This window comes from Sminthopsis crassicaudata, chromosome 3, assembly GCF_048593235.1.
Source record: "Sminthopsis crassicaudata isolate SCR6 chromosome 3, ASM4859323v1, whole genome shotgun sequence".
Lineage (NCBI taxonomy): Eukaryota > Metazoa > Chordata > Mammalia > Dasyuromorphia > Dasyuridae > Sminthopsis > Sminthopsis crassicaudata.
Genome location: NC_133619.1, coordinates 440281701 through 440295289, shown reverse-complemented (window position 1 = coordinate 440295289; position 13589 = coordinate 440281701). Strand labels below are relative to the sequence as shown.

The 13589-nt window shown below is 35.4% G+C and overlaps 1 protein-coding gene across 3 annotated transcripts in view; it reads left to right on the top strand.

Annotated features, from left to right (window-relative positions):
* The window catches only part of ITGA6 (integrin subunit alpha 6), a 100593-nt gene that overhangs the window by 42223 nt on the left and 44781 nt on the right, over positions 1–13589 (top strand). For all 3 annotated transcript variants that reach the window (XM_074303118.1, XM_074303119.1, XM_074303120.1), the window contains exon 2: positions 11882–12006. In XM_074303118.1, the coding sequence (XP_074159219.1) occupies positions 11882–12006 (125 nt within the window). The remainder of the gene's footprint in view (positions 1–11881; positions 12007–13589) is intronic.

Here is a 13589-nt window from a genome sequence, read left to right as displayed (position 1 = left end):
AGGAGAAACCTAGAAAGGTGAGTATGTTTGATTAATTACTATGTGCAGCAAACTAAAAATTTATTCAAATGTGGGAAAAGAAACAAATGTCTTCTCACTTAGGCTTCAATAATTAAGTGAAAGTTAAATAAAAACACAGGTTCCAGAGCTATTTCCTTATAAAAAGCTTTTTTTGTTTGTTTTTTTGTTTTTTTTTTTAATAGTGTCAGGAAAAGAAGGAAATAGAAAGGAATATAAAACTAAACAAGAAAGGAGGAAGAGGATATGAGACCTAAATATCAAATAAATGGCAATGCATGAGATGGACTTACAACAGATAGAGGAGGAGGTAGGGGAAATAGATATCTTATGAACCTCTCTTTCATTTGATCTGGACAAAGTACATGCATTGAAAACATACATACCCATGCTTATGCAGGTGTGTGCATACAGAGAGTTTTATGTACAAATGAATTAAACTCAACAGGGAAATGGGAAGAGATAAGAACGGAGACCTCCCGTTATGGTTTCTTGTTATGGGTATAGTGAAAGGCCAAAAAAATTCCAATGTTAGAAGAAAGTTTTGGTGAAGGATTTAAAAGGAAAGAAAAAGTAAAATCACATATTTGAGGAATAAGGTAAGGTGAAGAATCAAAACAATAGAAATGTATAACTTCCATTCTAGATTGCTAGTATAGACAAATTTCTTCTTTTTCTCCACAATCTTTTAAGGGAAGAAAGGAAAGATGATTAGAAAAAGTACAAGAACACTGATAAAGGGAAATGCATACTTAATCTTAACCATAAATACAAGTGGAATGAAATCACCCATGAGATGGAAGATAACAGCATAGAATTAGAATTGCACATTCCAAGAAGTACATCATTTGTAGGAAACATAAAGGTTGATTATATAGTTATAAATGGAGAGATAGAACAAACTATATTATATTTCAGATAAACTCAGAAACAGGGAGTAGTAATCATGATTTTAGACAAGGTAACAGTGGCTAAAAATTTGTGCTGCCCAGTGGATTCCCATAAGCTGAGAAACTAACGTTGAAGATGAAATTAAGGAAACTATCAAACTATTTGCCTTTTAGATGAAACGTTTGAATATTCATAATATGAAAACCATATTGTACTACAAATACAATACCAAAAAAAGAAGATACCCATATCAGTAGAATAGATCATTTATATAGTCTAATACCAGAAAAAGAAATCAAATTCTAACTGAAATTCCCCCCCCAAAATAAAGACTACATACATTTACAGAGGACTTCTTTTAAATATTTAAAGTACAATTAATTCTAGTATTATAGAAACTGTTTGCAAAAATAAGGTGGGAAGAGAACCTTTCAAACCCTTTCTATATGATAATTATGGTCTAAACCAAGGAATTGACGAAGCAGAGAAACAGAATTATAGACCTGTATTCCTATTGACATAAGAATATTAAGTAATGTAGTTAGGTTGTGTAATGGATAGAACCCTGGAATTGGAATGAGGAAAATCTATATTCAAATTCTGCCTCAGGTAATATGTGACCTTGACCAAGTCACTTAACACCTGCCTTATCATCTGAAGAATGAGAATAACACCTACCTCACAGGATTGTTGGGAAGATAAAGTTTATTTTTTAACAAACAGTAAATATAGTAAAACAGTAAAAAGAAACATTATAAATGGGTTGAATTTATGTGAGGATCGCAAGACTGGTTTAAGGAACATTAGAAGCATAATAGACTATATTTATGATATAAATATTTTTAAAATTACTTTGTCATATCAGTAGACACTGGAGGAGAAAAAAACTTTTGAGAAATCCAAAATCCTCTTTTAATAAAGTCTATTGTAGAAAAACAGTTAAGTAAAACTAATAATACGACCTCATCTGAAAACATATGCAATATTTTACATTTATAATACCTTTCCACATATCTCAATAATTTTTTTAAAAAATTTAATAGAAATATTCTCTTTTTCTCTCACCTTTCCACCTTGCCAGTAGGATCAGTAATGAAGCAAGGATATTAACAATGATCACTAATTTTTGATATAGTTCTAAAAATGGTAGCTATAGTAACGTAAATAAAAGACATTGAGAAAATAAGTTCAGACAAAGAGGAAACAGCCACTTTTTATAACTGATATGGATAGTCTATCCAGAAAACTCATACAGTAAAGTAAAAGTTAATTGAAACAATAACAGCTTCAGTAAATGTACAGGATATTTAAAAAATCCATATAAATAATCAGCATTTGTATATGTTAACCACAAAACCCAGCAGGAAGAGATAGATAGAAATTCCATCCAAAATAACTACAGGATGTATAAAATATTTGAAAATTATCTGTTAACACACTCATGCAAGAACTATATGAATGTAACTACAAAACACTCTTTATAGAAATGGACAGGCCTAAATAATTTGAGAAATATTAATTGCTTGTGGTTAGACCATGCCAACATAATTAAAATGACAATACTATCTAAATTGTTTTTTTTTTATTCAGTGCCACTTAAACAGCTAAAGAATTTCTTTATAGAACATGTAGAATTAACAATGGAATTCAAAAATTTCAATAGATATAATGAAAAAAATCGGAATAGACAGAGGTTTAACAATATTAGATTTCAAACTAAATTACAAAGCAGTAATATCCAAAATCTCCTGGTACTTAAATATAAATATAAATTTTGGAAAATTAAAATATGGAAAAGTTAAATCAATAGAACAGATTATGTATACAAAATATAGAAGCAAGTGAACCTATTAGCCTACTCTATATGTGGAAGGCAGCCAGACGACGAGTATCAGGCCTGAAATCAGGAAGATTTACCTGAAATCAGATAGTTACAAGCCGTGTGACTCTGGACAAGTCACTTAAACTTTTATTTGCCTCAGTTTCTTCATCTGTAAAATGAGCCTGAGGAGGAAATGACAAATGACTCTAGTATGGTTTGCCAAGAAAACCCTAGTAGGGTCACAGAGTTAAACATGATTGAAAAATGTAAGTTCTAATTTTGTTTGGTAAATTCAGAAAAAAACAAGTAAAATTCTATAAATAATAAAACAGGGAGTGGACATGAATTGTAACACAAAGATGATGAGGATACACATGTAGGGAAAATTTGTGACAAAGGAGAAACTCACAATTCATGGTTACTTCAAAGCCATTTTTTTTTCCTTCAGAGCATGAAATTCTCTTAGGTGTAGCTGCCTCCTGAGCCCCCAGGTTGGTTTCTTTGTGACATCTCTAACTATCACTTCTCTCTTTATCAATGGGTTATTCTTCCTGAAGCTGCTTTTCTTCCAGTGACTGTAATCTCCAGCAATAGATACATTGTGTCCTACTGGTCCAGTCTTTTTGATCTCAGCGGGATGCACTGACTGCTTACTAGACTAGTTTCATTGATGACAAGATTATTAAATAAGGGCAGAGGGAGACAGAAAAATTATCTTATCTCCCCTCATTCCCTATTTTAATCTTCTCAGCACCTTGGCTTAAACTCTCAAATGGGAATTATCTAACCTGGAACTCTTTCATCACTATCCTGGTTCATTGCTTGATTGCCCAATTCCTTAATGGCTTTCTTTTTTTAATATATGTATGATTCAAGAGGTGTGACATGGTCTTCTTAAGTAATTAAAAGATATGGTAAATAAAAACTATAATTAAATTTTTTAAAAAGTAATTAAAAGATAGTTCCTATATGGCATCAGCCTTATATCCTTTCACTGGCCAAAACTGTAAATCTCTCAAATTGATTAAAGATTTATTCCTATGTAGTTGAAACATATGATTCATTCAATCCAAATATCTGTACCATATTTGATTATATTAATTAGCCTAGAGTGGCGCTCCACTCTTGCACTTGGTTAATTATCTCTAACTCAAAGATTAAAAAAACAACAACAAAAAATCAAAATGTGATGTTTTGCATATAGTCTGTGGTATTACTGATAAAGGAAAGTGGAGACAGTAGAAAATTAGATAGGCAGGAATCAAAAACCAGTCTTCAAAAATGATTGTTTTGATACTGTTTTGCCATACAAGTAGTTATTATATTATCTACTAGTTTTCATAAATTTTAATTCAGAAATACTAAAACTCAAGTTTTTCTGCTTCTTTGGATGGGTTGTTCAGCTGAATTAAGACATAATTGGGAATCTCCAAGGACCATGAAGCAAAGCTCTCCTTTTCCTCACAAATAATGGTTTTAAAATGCTGCAGATGGATTTGAAATTTGAATGTTAGTGATGGCAGGTAGGATACGTGGAGAGAATGGATGGTGGTCAGAAGAGTGGACTGTGTAAAGCATTTTGAAATAAGCCTGACTTACTGGCCTCAGACTGGGTCATATTGTTCCATCAGTTCAAATGATGTCATATAATTTCAGTTTTTCTTCTTATCCTTTTACAGGAAGCAGTGTGGTTTTATGGTTTTTTAAATATCTTTTGTTTTTAAGGTTAAAGTTTTTGAAGAGTGTTAATAAGCATGCTATGGTTAGGAGAGGGGAAGAGGAGGAAGGAGTTTAGCTTTGGAGAATAACCAGAGTCTAAAACATTTTAGCATTTTAGGAGCATTCTGTGTTTTTACTGATCTTTCTTTTCTCCCTGACCCTCTAGCTCTTCTTTGCAGGAAACCTGCCTCTTCTGACAGTTTCTTCCATATAACCTAAATGCCATCAATGCCAAGTCTGCAGTCATTCAAATTTCAAATCCATTCTCCTGTAGTATTACAAAATCATTAATTCTAGGGAAAAGGAGAGCTTTGCTTTCATGGTCTTGGCAATGATTTAGGTGCTTGGAGATGCCCAGTTATGTCTTAAATACTGAGACAGACAAAATCTCTGTGGAGATGATCATCTGATGATCCTATAAAAGATGTATTGAAAATAGTTGTGGGTTTCTTTTTGCCTGTGTGTGCATAATAAGTATAAGCCAAGAAACTTGTTCTTTTTTTTTAATATATATGTAAATTTCCACATTTATCATGCTGCACATGAAAAATCAGATAAAAAAGAAAGAAAATGAGAAAAATAAAAAACAAGCAAACAACAAGAAAAACAGTTTAAAAAAATTAAGTTCTGATTCACATTCAGTTTCCATTGTCCTCTCTCTGGGTGTAGATGGCTTTCTCCATCCCAAGTCTATTGGAACAGGTCTGAATCATCTCATTGTTGAAAAGAACCACGTCCATCAGAATTGATCATCATATAATCTTGTTGTTGCTGTGCACAATGTTCTCTTGGTTCTACTCACTTAGCATCAGGTCTTCTAAGTCTCTCCAGGCTATTCTGAAATCATCCTGCCAAATTTTTTCTTATAGAACAATAATATTCAATAACATTCATAAACAGTAACTTATTCAGCCATTCTCCAACTGATGGGCATTTACTCAGTTTCCAGGTCCTTACAGCTACAAAAAGGGCTGCTACAAACATTTTTGCACATGTGGTTCCTTTTCCCTTTTTTATGATCTCTTTGGGATACAGCTTGCTCTTTTTCCAACCATGATAATTAATTTTTCTCTCAATTTGATTTGTTATAATAGGCCAGGCAGTCTCCCATTTTTGAAATGTATACACCTAAAGCACTGTCATTGTGGATTTAAGATTGTTTCCACCTATATGCCTTTTATTAACATAAGATAGATCAGTATTGAGAGGGTTGCTTTGGAAAAGAGTAAAGAAAAAATGAAATTGTTTGACTTTTCACTTCAGTAAATGAAATTTGCCGGTTGGGTTCCAAGGGTTCCCTTAGGGAGTCTGACCCTTTGATACAGTGGGTCCTGGACTGAAATTGGTCTCTCCTGAATAAATCAGAAAACCCCCAGGGGAAGTGAGTTAGGAGAGGGGAAGAGGAGGAAGGAGTTTAGCTTTGGAGAATAACCAGAGTCTAAAACATTTTAGCATTTTGGGAGCATTCTGTGTTTTTACTGATCTTTCTTTTCTCCCTGACCCTCTAGCTCTTCTTTGCAGGAAACCTGCCTCTTCTGACAGTTTCTTCCATATAACCTAAATGTCATCAATGCCAAGTCCGCAGTCATTCAAATTTCAAATCCATTCTCCTGTAGTATTACAAAATCATTAATTCTAGGGAAAAGGAGAGCTTTGCTTTCATGGTCTTGGCAATGATTTAGGTGCTTGGAGATGCCCAGTTATGTCTTAAAGAAGAGGAAATTTTGTTTTATCATACAGAGCTGAGTTTTAGTATTTTGAATTGACATGAAAAATAGTAGTACATTCCTCTTCAAAATTTCCTCATTTCTTTTTTATGTTTTATGTGTGCTTATTATATGTACATGTTGACTCGATATGAAAATATTGATAATCAGTATTCATTAAGTTCCTCTTGTATGCCAGCACTGTGCTAAATGCTGGTGATACAAAGGGATCCTGCCCTCATGGAGCTCTTAATTTTTTTGTATCCCTACCACCTATCCTTGTTCTTGACACATAATAGACAACTTTAAAATGCCTGTTGATTGTTTCTAGAATGCAGTAATTTTAGGCTGCATTCACACCAGTATGATGATCTGCTAAAAAGAATAAGAGTTTTGCTGCACTAATCTGACCACATCTGAAATAGTAGATCTGGAAGGTTAGATCTATTTAAGACATTTGAGGAAAGACATTGATTGACAAGACAGAGGATAGCCACAATGATGAGTGAGGGGACTTGAAACCATGTTGCCAGAAAAGTCAGTTGAAGAAAATGGTCTATTTATTCTAGAAGAGAGAAGACTTAAGAAGGACGTGATTATTGCTTTGAAGGGTTACCCTGTGGGAGGCTTACTTTGGCTCCTGAATAGGTAGCAGTGAGGAGAAGTCAGAGATGTAGACTTCAACTCAATATAAAGAAAAACTTCTGACCATTAGTTGCAGTTGTGATCCCATTTGGCCTTTTCTTGGCAGAGATCCTGGACTGGTTTGCTATTCCCTTCTCCATCTCGTTTTACAGATGAGGAAACTGAGACAGACAAGGTTAAGTGACTAGTCCAGGATCACACAGTTAGTAAGAAGAACCTGAGGCTGGATTTGAGCTCATGAGGATGAGTTTTTCTGATTCCAAGCTCAATCCCCTGACATGGATGTTTTAGCATCTCCTGAGCTGATTCCTGGCAACCTCTGCCTTTTGTAGGCAAGGCAGCTCTTCTCTTTAATTCATTTATTTAAACTCAGATCTTCCTCCATTGAGCCGCTTCCCTGAGAGTTGTTCTGAGCAGAACTGAAAGCATCTGGAGCCCAAATTTACTTCTTAAATTGGCTTATAATCTTTTCTTTAGCTACTAAACTTAGAGGTGATTGTGGACTTTGAATGTGGATAACTGTTTGCCTCAGTTTCCTCAAGTATAAAATGAACTGAAGAAGGAAATGGCAAAATCATTTCAGTATCTTTGCCAAGAAAACCCCAAATGGTATCATGAAAAGTCAGGCATGACTGAAAAACAACTGAACAACAGTCTTGGAAAATTAAGAAGTTCTTACATGAGTGAGAGCAAGGGGCCCTCTGCTGTCTGGTTTTTGTTTTTTCTTCTGTGATCCTTATTTTTTCTTCCCCTGGAATGATAAAGACAGTGGCTTTTCCTGGTTAAAGGAGAAAAAGATCTGCTAGAGAGGCTTAGTAAGAGGTGCGAGGAAGGCAGGAGCATTTCAAAGATATTTGAGTATAGAGACTTGTCACTATTTAAAGGGGAGGCAGAAATGAGGGCAAATAATTTTGAAGGAATTTGACAGTATAATACTTCATTTTTTCCCCTTTTGGCTTTTTTTAAAAACAAATTTCATTTTCTCTATTTTGAAAACTTCACATCATTATGTAGATACATGCAATGTTTATTGTATACTAGCTTATAAGTATAAAAAAAATCAGCTTGATATTTTAATATACATGAGCCATGTGCATTACTTATTCCTCTGATCAATCGACCTCTGATGAAAGAGTAATCTTTTTCCTTACCAAAGTCAGCCTCTGTGCATGTGCTGTTGATCCTATTCCTTCTCATCTTCCCAGCATATATTATCCTAATGTTTCTCTCTGTCTGTCTGTATATCTATCTCTGTCTCAGTCTCCCCCTCCTCCTCCCTTTCTCTCTTTTTCTTTTTGTTTCTATCTCCTTATCTTTCTGTTTCCCTCTCTCTCTCTGTTTTTCTCTGTCTCCTCTCTGTTTCTCTCTCTCTCCCCCTCATCTGTCTCTCTCTAAACCATGATTTTCTCCCTTATCCTTCTCTCTGTTCCCTTTATCTTTCTGCTCCCCTAGTCTCTCTCTCCTCCCTTGTTTCCCCCATCTTTTATGGGCTCCTTTCCCTCTCTCCTCGTCAATCAACTCTTATCTTTGATTTCCTATTTTCCATCTCTCCCTATTTACTGGTTCCTTTTCTGCTACCTATAACCACATCCAATTCCTCCACCATCCTCGCCTTCAGTTATTTCCTCTCACTCCCTTCTAAACCTTCTGCCATCTGGCTTCTAGTCTCATTACTCCTTCCAAATCTCTCCCTCCAAGTCAACAGTGATCTCTTAATTTCTAAACATATTGTCCATTTCTCAATCTTTGTTCTTTCTACCCTTCTGTGGCATCTGATACTAAGGACCATTTTCTCCTAGCAGGGCCCTCTCTCCTTGAATTTCCCTGACATTTTACTCTCGTGGTTCATATCTTACCTGCCTGTCCATTTCTTCTCCTTTGTTGGATCAGCATCTGTGCCCCCTCACCTAATATATGCATACTCTGCCGAAGCCCTCTTCTCTTTTCTTCTACACTGTCCCCTTGGAGATCATATTAGCTCTCATCTCACAAAAACTTGGCTCATAGTAAGTATAATGTTTTTCTATCTCATTGCAAAATCCTACTTCTTTTCCAAATTTCTCTGGAGGGCATCACTTTTTTTTTAATCTCCCAGGTTCCCAGTGTAGGTAATATTTTCATAGAATTATACTTGAGAGCAGGGACTACTTTACTTTTTTTTTTTTTAGCACAATATTTTGTATATAGTAAGTGCTTAATAAATGCTTCCAAAAATGCTTCATTCATTCAGTCGTCCTTGACTGATTACTTTCTTTACCCTATATATTTGATTTATCTTCTTGTCTCTCCTCTCTACAGAATCTCTTGCATTGTCCCCTCTTGTCCACTCACACTACTACTATTCACCTAATCCAGGCCCTTTTCACTGCTCACTCTTACCTCTCAGCTGGTCTTCCTAATTGTTCTTCCTACTCATCTCCTTACAGCTGGCAAAATGGTTTCCTTTGTGCTGACTATGTCACCCCAACACACACCCCTCCCCCTCTCTCCCCCCTTTCGCTCTCCCCCCCATCTTTTTGTCTCTCTCTGTTCTCTGTCCCTCTGTCTGTCTATGTCTCAGTAAATTCTAGGTACTATTACCTTGAGTCAAATATAAACTCTTCCTTGGCAAAACAGCCTCTTACAAACAGCCCAATCTCTCTGCAGTCTTAATAGACTTATTTATTGTTCTCAATCACACTCCATGGCATTTCTTGCCTCCAAGATTTTGCATAAATCTAGAATGCACTTCTTGGCTCACCTCTGCCTCTTAGAATTTCTTCTTTGCTTCAAAACTCACCTGGCTGTTTTTTTTTTCTTTCCTTCTCTCTCCCCATCACCCTTTCTTCTCTCTGTCTTTCTGTCTCCCTCCTTCATCTTCCTTCTCCAACCCCTTTTCTTCCTTACCCTCTTCTTTTCCCTCTTCCTTTCAATGGGATTGAGAAGAAAAATAGATTTTTATTAATTAATCAAACTAAAAAGAAACTGGAAACCTGGTCCAATTTCCTGCTGCTGGCACAGTATTCAACAAGAGCTGTAGAAAATTATATCTGCCAGATCTTTCCTCTAAACGCAACCATCGATCAGAACAGCAGTCAGTCAGGTGACAACATGAATTGAATGCCTGCTATTTGTAGAACACTATCTAAACTAGATGTTCCTGAGACATGGCAAAGAACATCCCTTTACCTTGATTAGCTTGCTGCCTAAAAAAAATTATAGTACAGTACAGACATATTAGAAACAGTTTATATTCTCACCTTTCATTTGTGCAGTCTTACCTTTTCCCTTCATCCCTTTAAAAAGCAATTCCCCCACTCATGAACCCCTATTGTTAACACTTTTATTTTTATTCTCTTGGTACTCTACCTTAAAGACTTTTTATTTTGTTTTTGTTTTTGTATCTCTAGTGCTTTGTGCATAGTTAGTAGTTAATAAATGCTTATTGAATTTAATTAAATTATAGGGATCTGTAAAATCTTAATATTATGTGTATGCAGGTTTATCTCTTTAGCTAGATTTGTGAGCTTCTTAAGGTTAGGGAACTGCTTTTCATTTCTTCTATGTTCTAACTCTAGTGTCCCTACTCAAGTCTCCAAAATGCCCGATGGATATATAATGGTTGGATATATAGGAGGTAGTGTTAACTGGTTACCTTTATTAAGGAGTCTTGGCTAATCCCCATCAAATCCTGTCACAAGGCAGGGTTCACAAAGACTGTGTGTTGATCATTTGTGCCCCTTTTCTGTTTACCTTTTGCCCCTCACATGCTGGTCCTCCTCATATGGCAGATATTTAATAGCTATTTGTTGAACTGGTGACAAAACTATGCAATGTTATAATTAGACCTAAAAATTGGACAGACTTAGGTAGATCTTAGCAGTTTCTTCCACACTCTTCTCCCTTCATCTCCCTTCTATCTTGAAAAATCCTAGCCACCTGGGAATGTGAGTGTGCCCTGGGATGGAGGGAGTGGTGGTTGAAGTAGTAATTTTTCATTTTCTCCTTTTTGATTCTCTTCTACCGCTCTCCCTTCCTCTCTTTCATACCTTCAGTCTCCACTCAGTTATTTCCATTCTAACTATTCCTGATTGTTCCATAATAGCCCTGAGTTATCTATGAAAAACAGATACCAAAAATAACCCAACTTTACTAGACTTAAAGATTGTTGATCTTTCTCCTAACTCAAAAATTCTTTGATTCCAAAGATGGCCAATTTTACTTTGATTGTCCAAACCTAGAGGGTTTGAGTTACCACAAGAACATTAATTAGGAGAAAGGAAAACCATCTGCCTCCATAATATTACAAAATAAGTCCTTTATAATGGATGGGGTTGATAAGATATCACTGGAAGTCGAAAACCAAGTTTAGAACAGAGGAGCTTAACCTGGTGTCTATGAATTTTAAAAAAAAAGTTTTGATAATTATTTCAATATAATTGGTTTCCTCTCTGCCAATCAGTAACCATTTATTAAGGTAGTGTGCCAATTATTTTGCTAAGTGTTGAAGATGCAAGAGAAAGAGTGTTCTTAAGAGGGCTCACATTCTAATGAGGGAGATAATATGCAAATAACTATGTCCACATTTATCTGTACCTTTGGTAGATAACTAAAGATATGAAATAGATATATACAAAATGTACTAGAGGTATGGAGATCTAGATATATCCCTCTAGTACATTATGTTTTACTTTGTGCATTCAAAAATATTCTGAAGAAGTGGGCTGCCAAACAGGTCCATGACATAAAACAGATCTGTTATCCATTCACATTTAATTCAGTAAATATTTATTAAGCACCTATTATGTGTCTGTCAGACACTGTGCTAAGCACTGGGGATATGGAGAGGAAAAAGACAGTTCCTTTCCTCAAAAACTGATGATCCAGTGTGGACAGAGCAATGAGATAAGCAATAGGAGATGAGAAGAGAGTGCCATGTCTCAAGGAATGAACAGATTCTGAGAGGTCAGCTACCTCACATCTGTAGTCTTTGCCAGTGTCTATGACCAGCCCTCATAAATGTCATCTTATTCTGGCTAATCTTAGAGATGCTAATTTTTCCAGGTGCTCAAATCTTGTATTTTCTTCATCTGGCCTGCAGGTTGTTGGTGGGAGCCCCTCGAGCCAAAGCTTTTCCGTTACAGAAAGCCAACCGGACAGGAGGCCTGTACAGCTGCGACATCACATCCCAGGCACCTTGCCAACGCATTGAATTTGATAACGATGGTAAATTCTTCCTGACTTCATTTTAGACAAATATCATTTCTGGAGGTCTTTTAGTGAGGAATTGTGTTAGACTTTATTGTGAATTTCTCACTCTTCTTTCTTTAACTTTTTGCAAAATGGATTATTGGAGTATAAGTGGAAAAAAATCTGTTTTTGGAGTTAGAGGATCCGAGTTCAAATTTTACTTCTGCTATTCACAGTGTGGACTTGGATGAATCACCCAATATTTTTAGACATCTGTTTCCTCATCTATAAATAGAGATATTTGGACTAGGTGATTTCATTAAGTGCTTTCCAGCTCTTCAGGAGGAGGGGAAGGGAAGAGTGGGAATAATACTAATACATCTTTGTTTAGAAATGGCATTAACAGTTCTACATGTTGATAGTTTGTATTTAAAGCTTTTTCTTTCACGAAGTAAGGGGCTCCTAAATCTCAGCTTGGAGTTTAAAAAGTGCTACTTTTATTGTTTAGATCCTTACAAGAATTGTGGATTAATTTAAAAAAAAAAAAAAAAAAATTTTTTTTCCTTTTCACTAATAAAGTGTACTGATGTTGCCACCTATTGGCAAAATGAAGTACTGCATAAAGCCATTGTTTTAAGATTGAATTCACAGCAATGAGAAAAATGGAGTTTGCCTTTTATTTAAACCCAGCAATTAAATCTTTGCATTTGATATGAAAAATATTTGAAAAGTAAAAGATGATTTTAAACTCCAGATCTTTCCAAAGGTAAAAGTTGAAAACATGGTTAAAATTCTAGATGCTGTTAGAAACTTATCTTGTGAGAAATAGTAAAAAAAAATCCCCCATTCATGTAGTATTTAAAGGCTTGCAAAACATATTATCCCATTTGGAACTTGCAGCAGCCTTGGAGGCTAATAATATGGGTTATTAGTCTCATTTTACAAATGAGGAAACATGACCTGTCACACAATTAATAAGGATCACACAGTTAATAAGTATCTGTCAAAATTTCAAATGCAGGTTTTTCTAATCCCCAAAGCCAGCATTCTCTTCATTATCTCATACTGTCTTTTTATCTGGAGTCATAGAGAGTGGGATATTGCTCACTATTCTACTATTCTCTAAAACCTGATTTACTGTTTACTATAGTTCTTGTGTCATTGAGATAGCAGAATAAATGGAGTGTGTGGGGCCTGGAGTCAGGAAGATTCATCTTTCTGAGTTTACATATAGCCTCAGACATTGACTAGCTGTGTCGCTCTGGGCAAGTCATGTTGTCCTGTTTGCCTCAGTTTCCACATCTGTAAAATGAGCCAGAGAAGGAAATGACAAACCCCTCCAGTGTCTTTGCCACAAAAAAGATGTCATGAATAGTCGGACATGACTGAAAACAATCATACAACAAAAAAAAATTTTAGTGGTTCTCTGTCAGGAACCTTTTGGACATTTATCCTTGAAGTATTTAGCGACCCTCCTCATTTACAGTTAATAGACTATTAACTACAATTATATCTTTGCACACTTTTTACAATGTGAAAGAAGGACATAGGTTCTTTCGCTTGCCTCTGTTTTAAATTTTCCAGTGACCAGTCCTAGATTGCAAAACTGTCATCTTTTT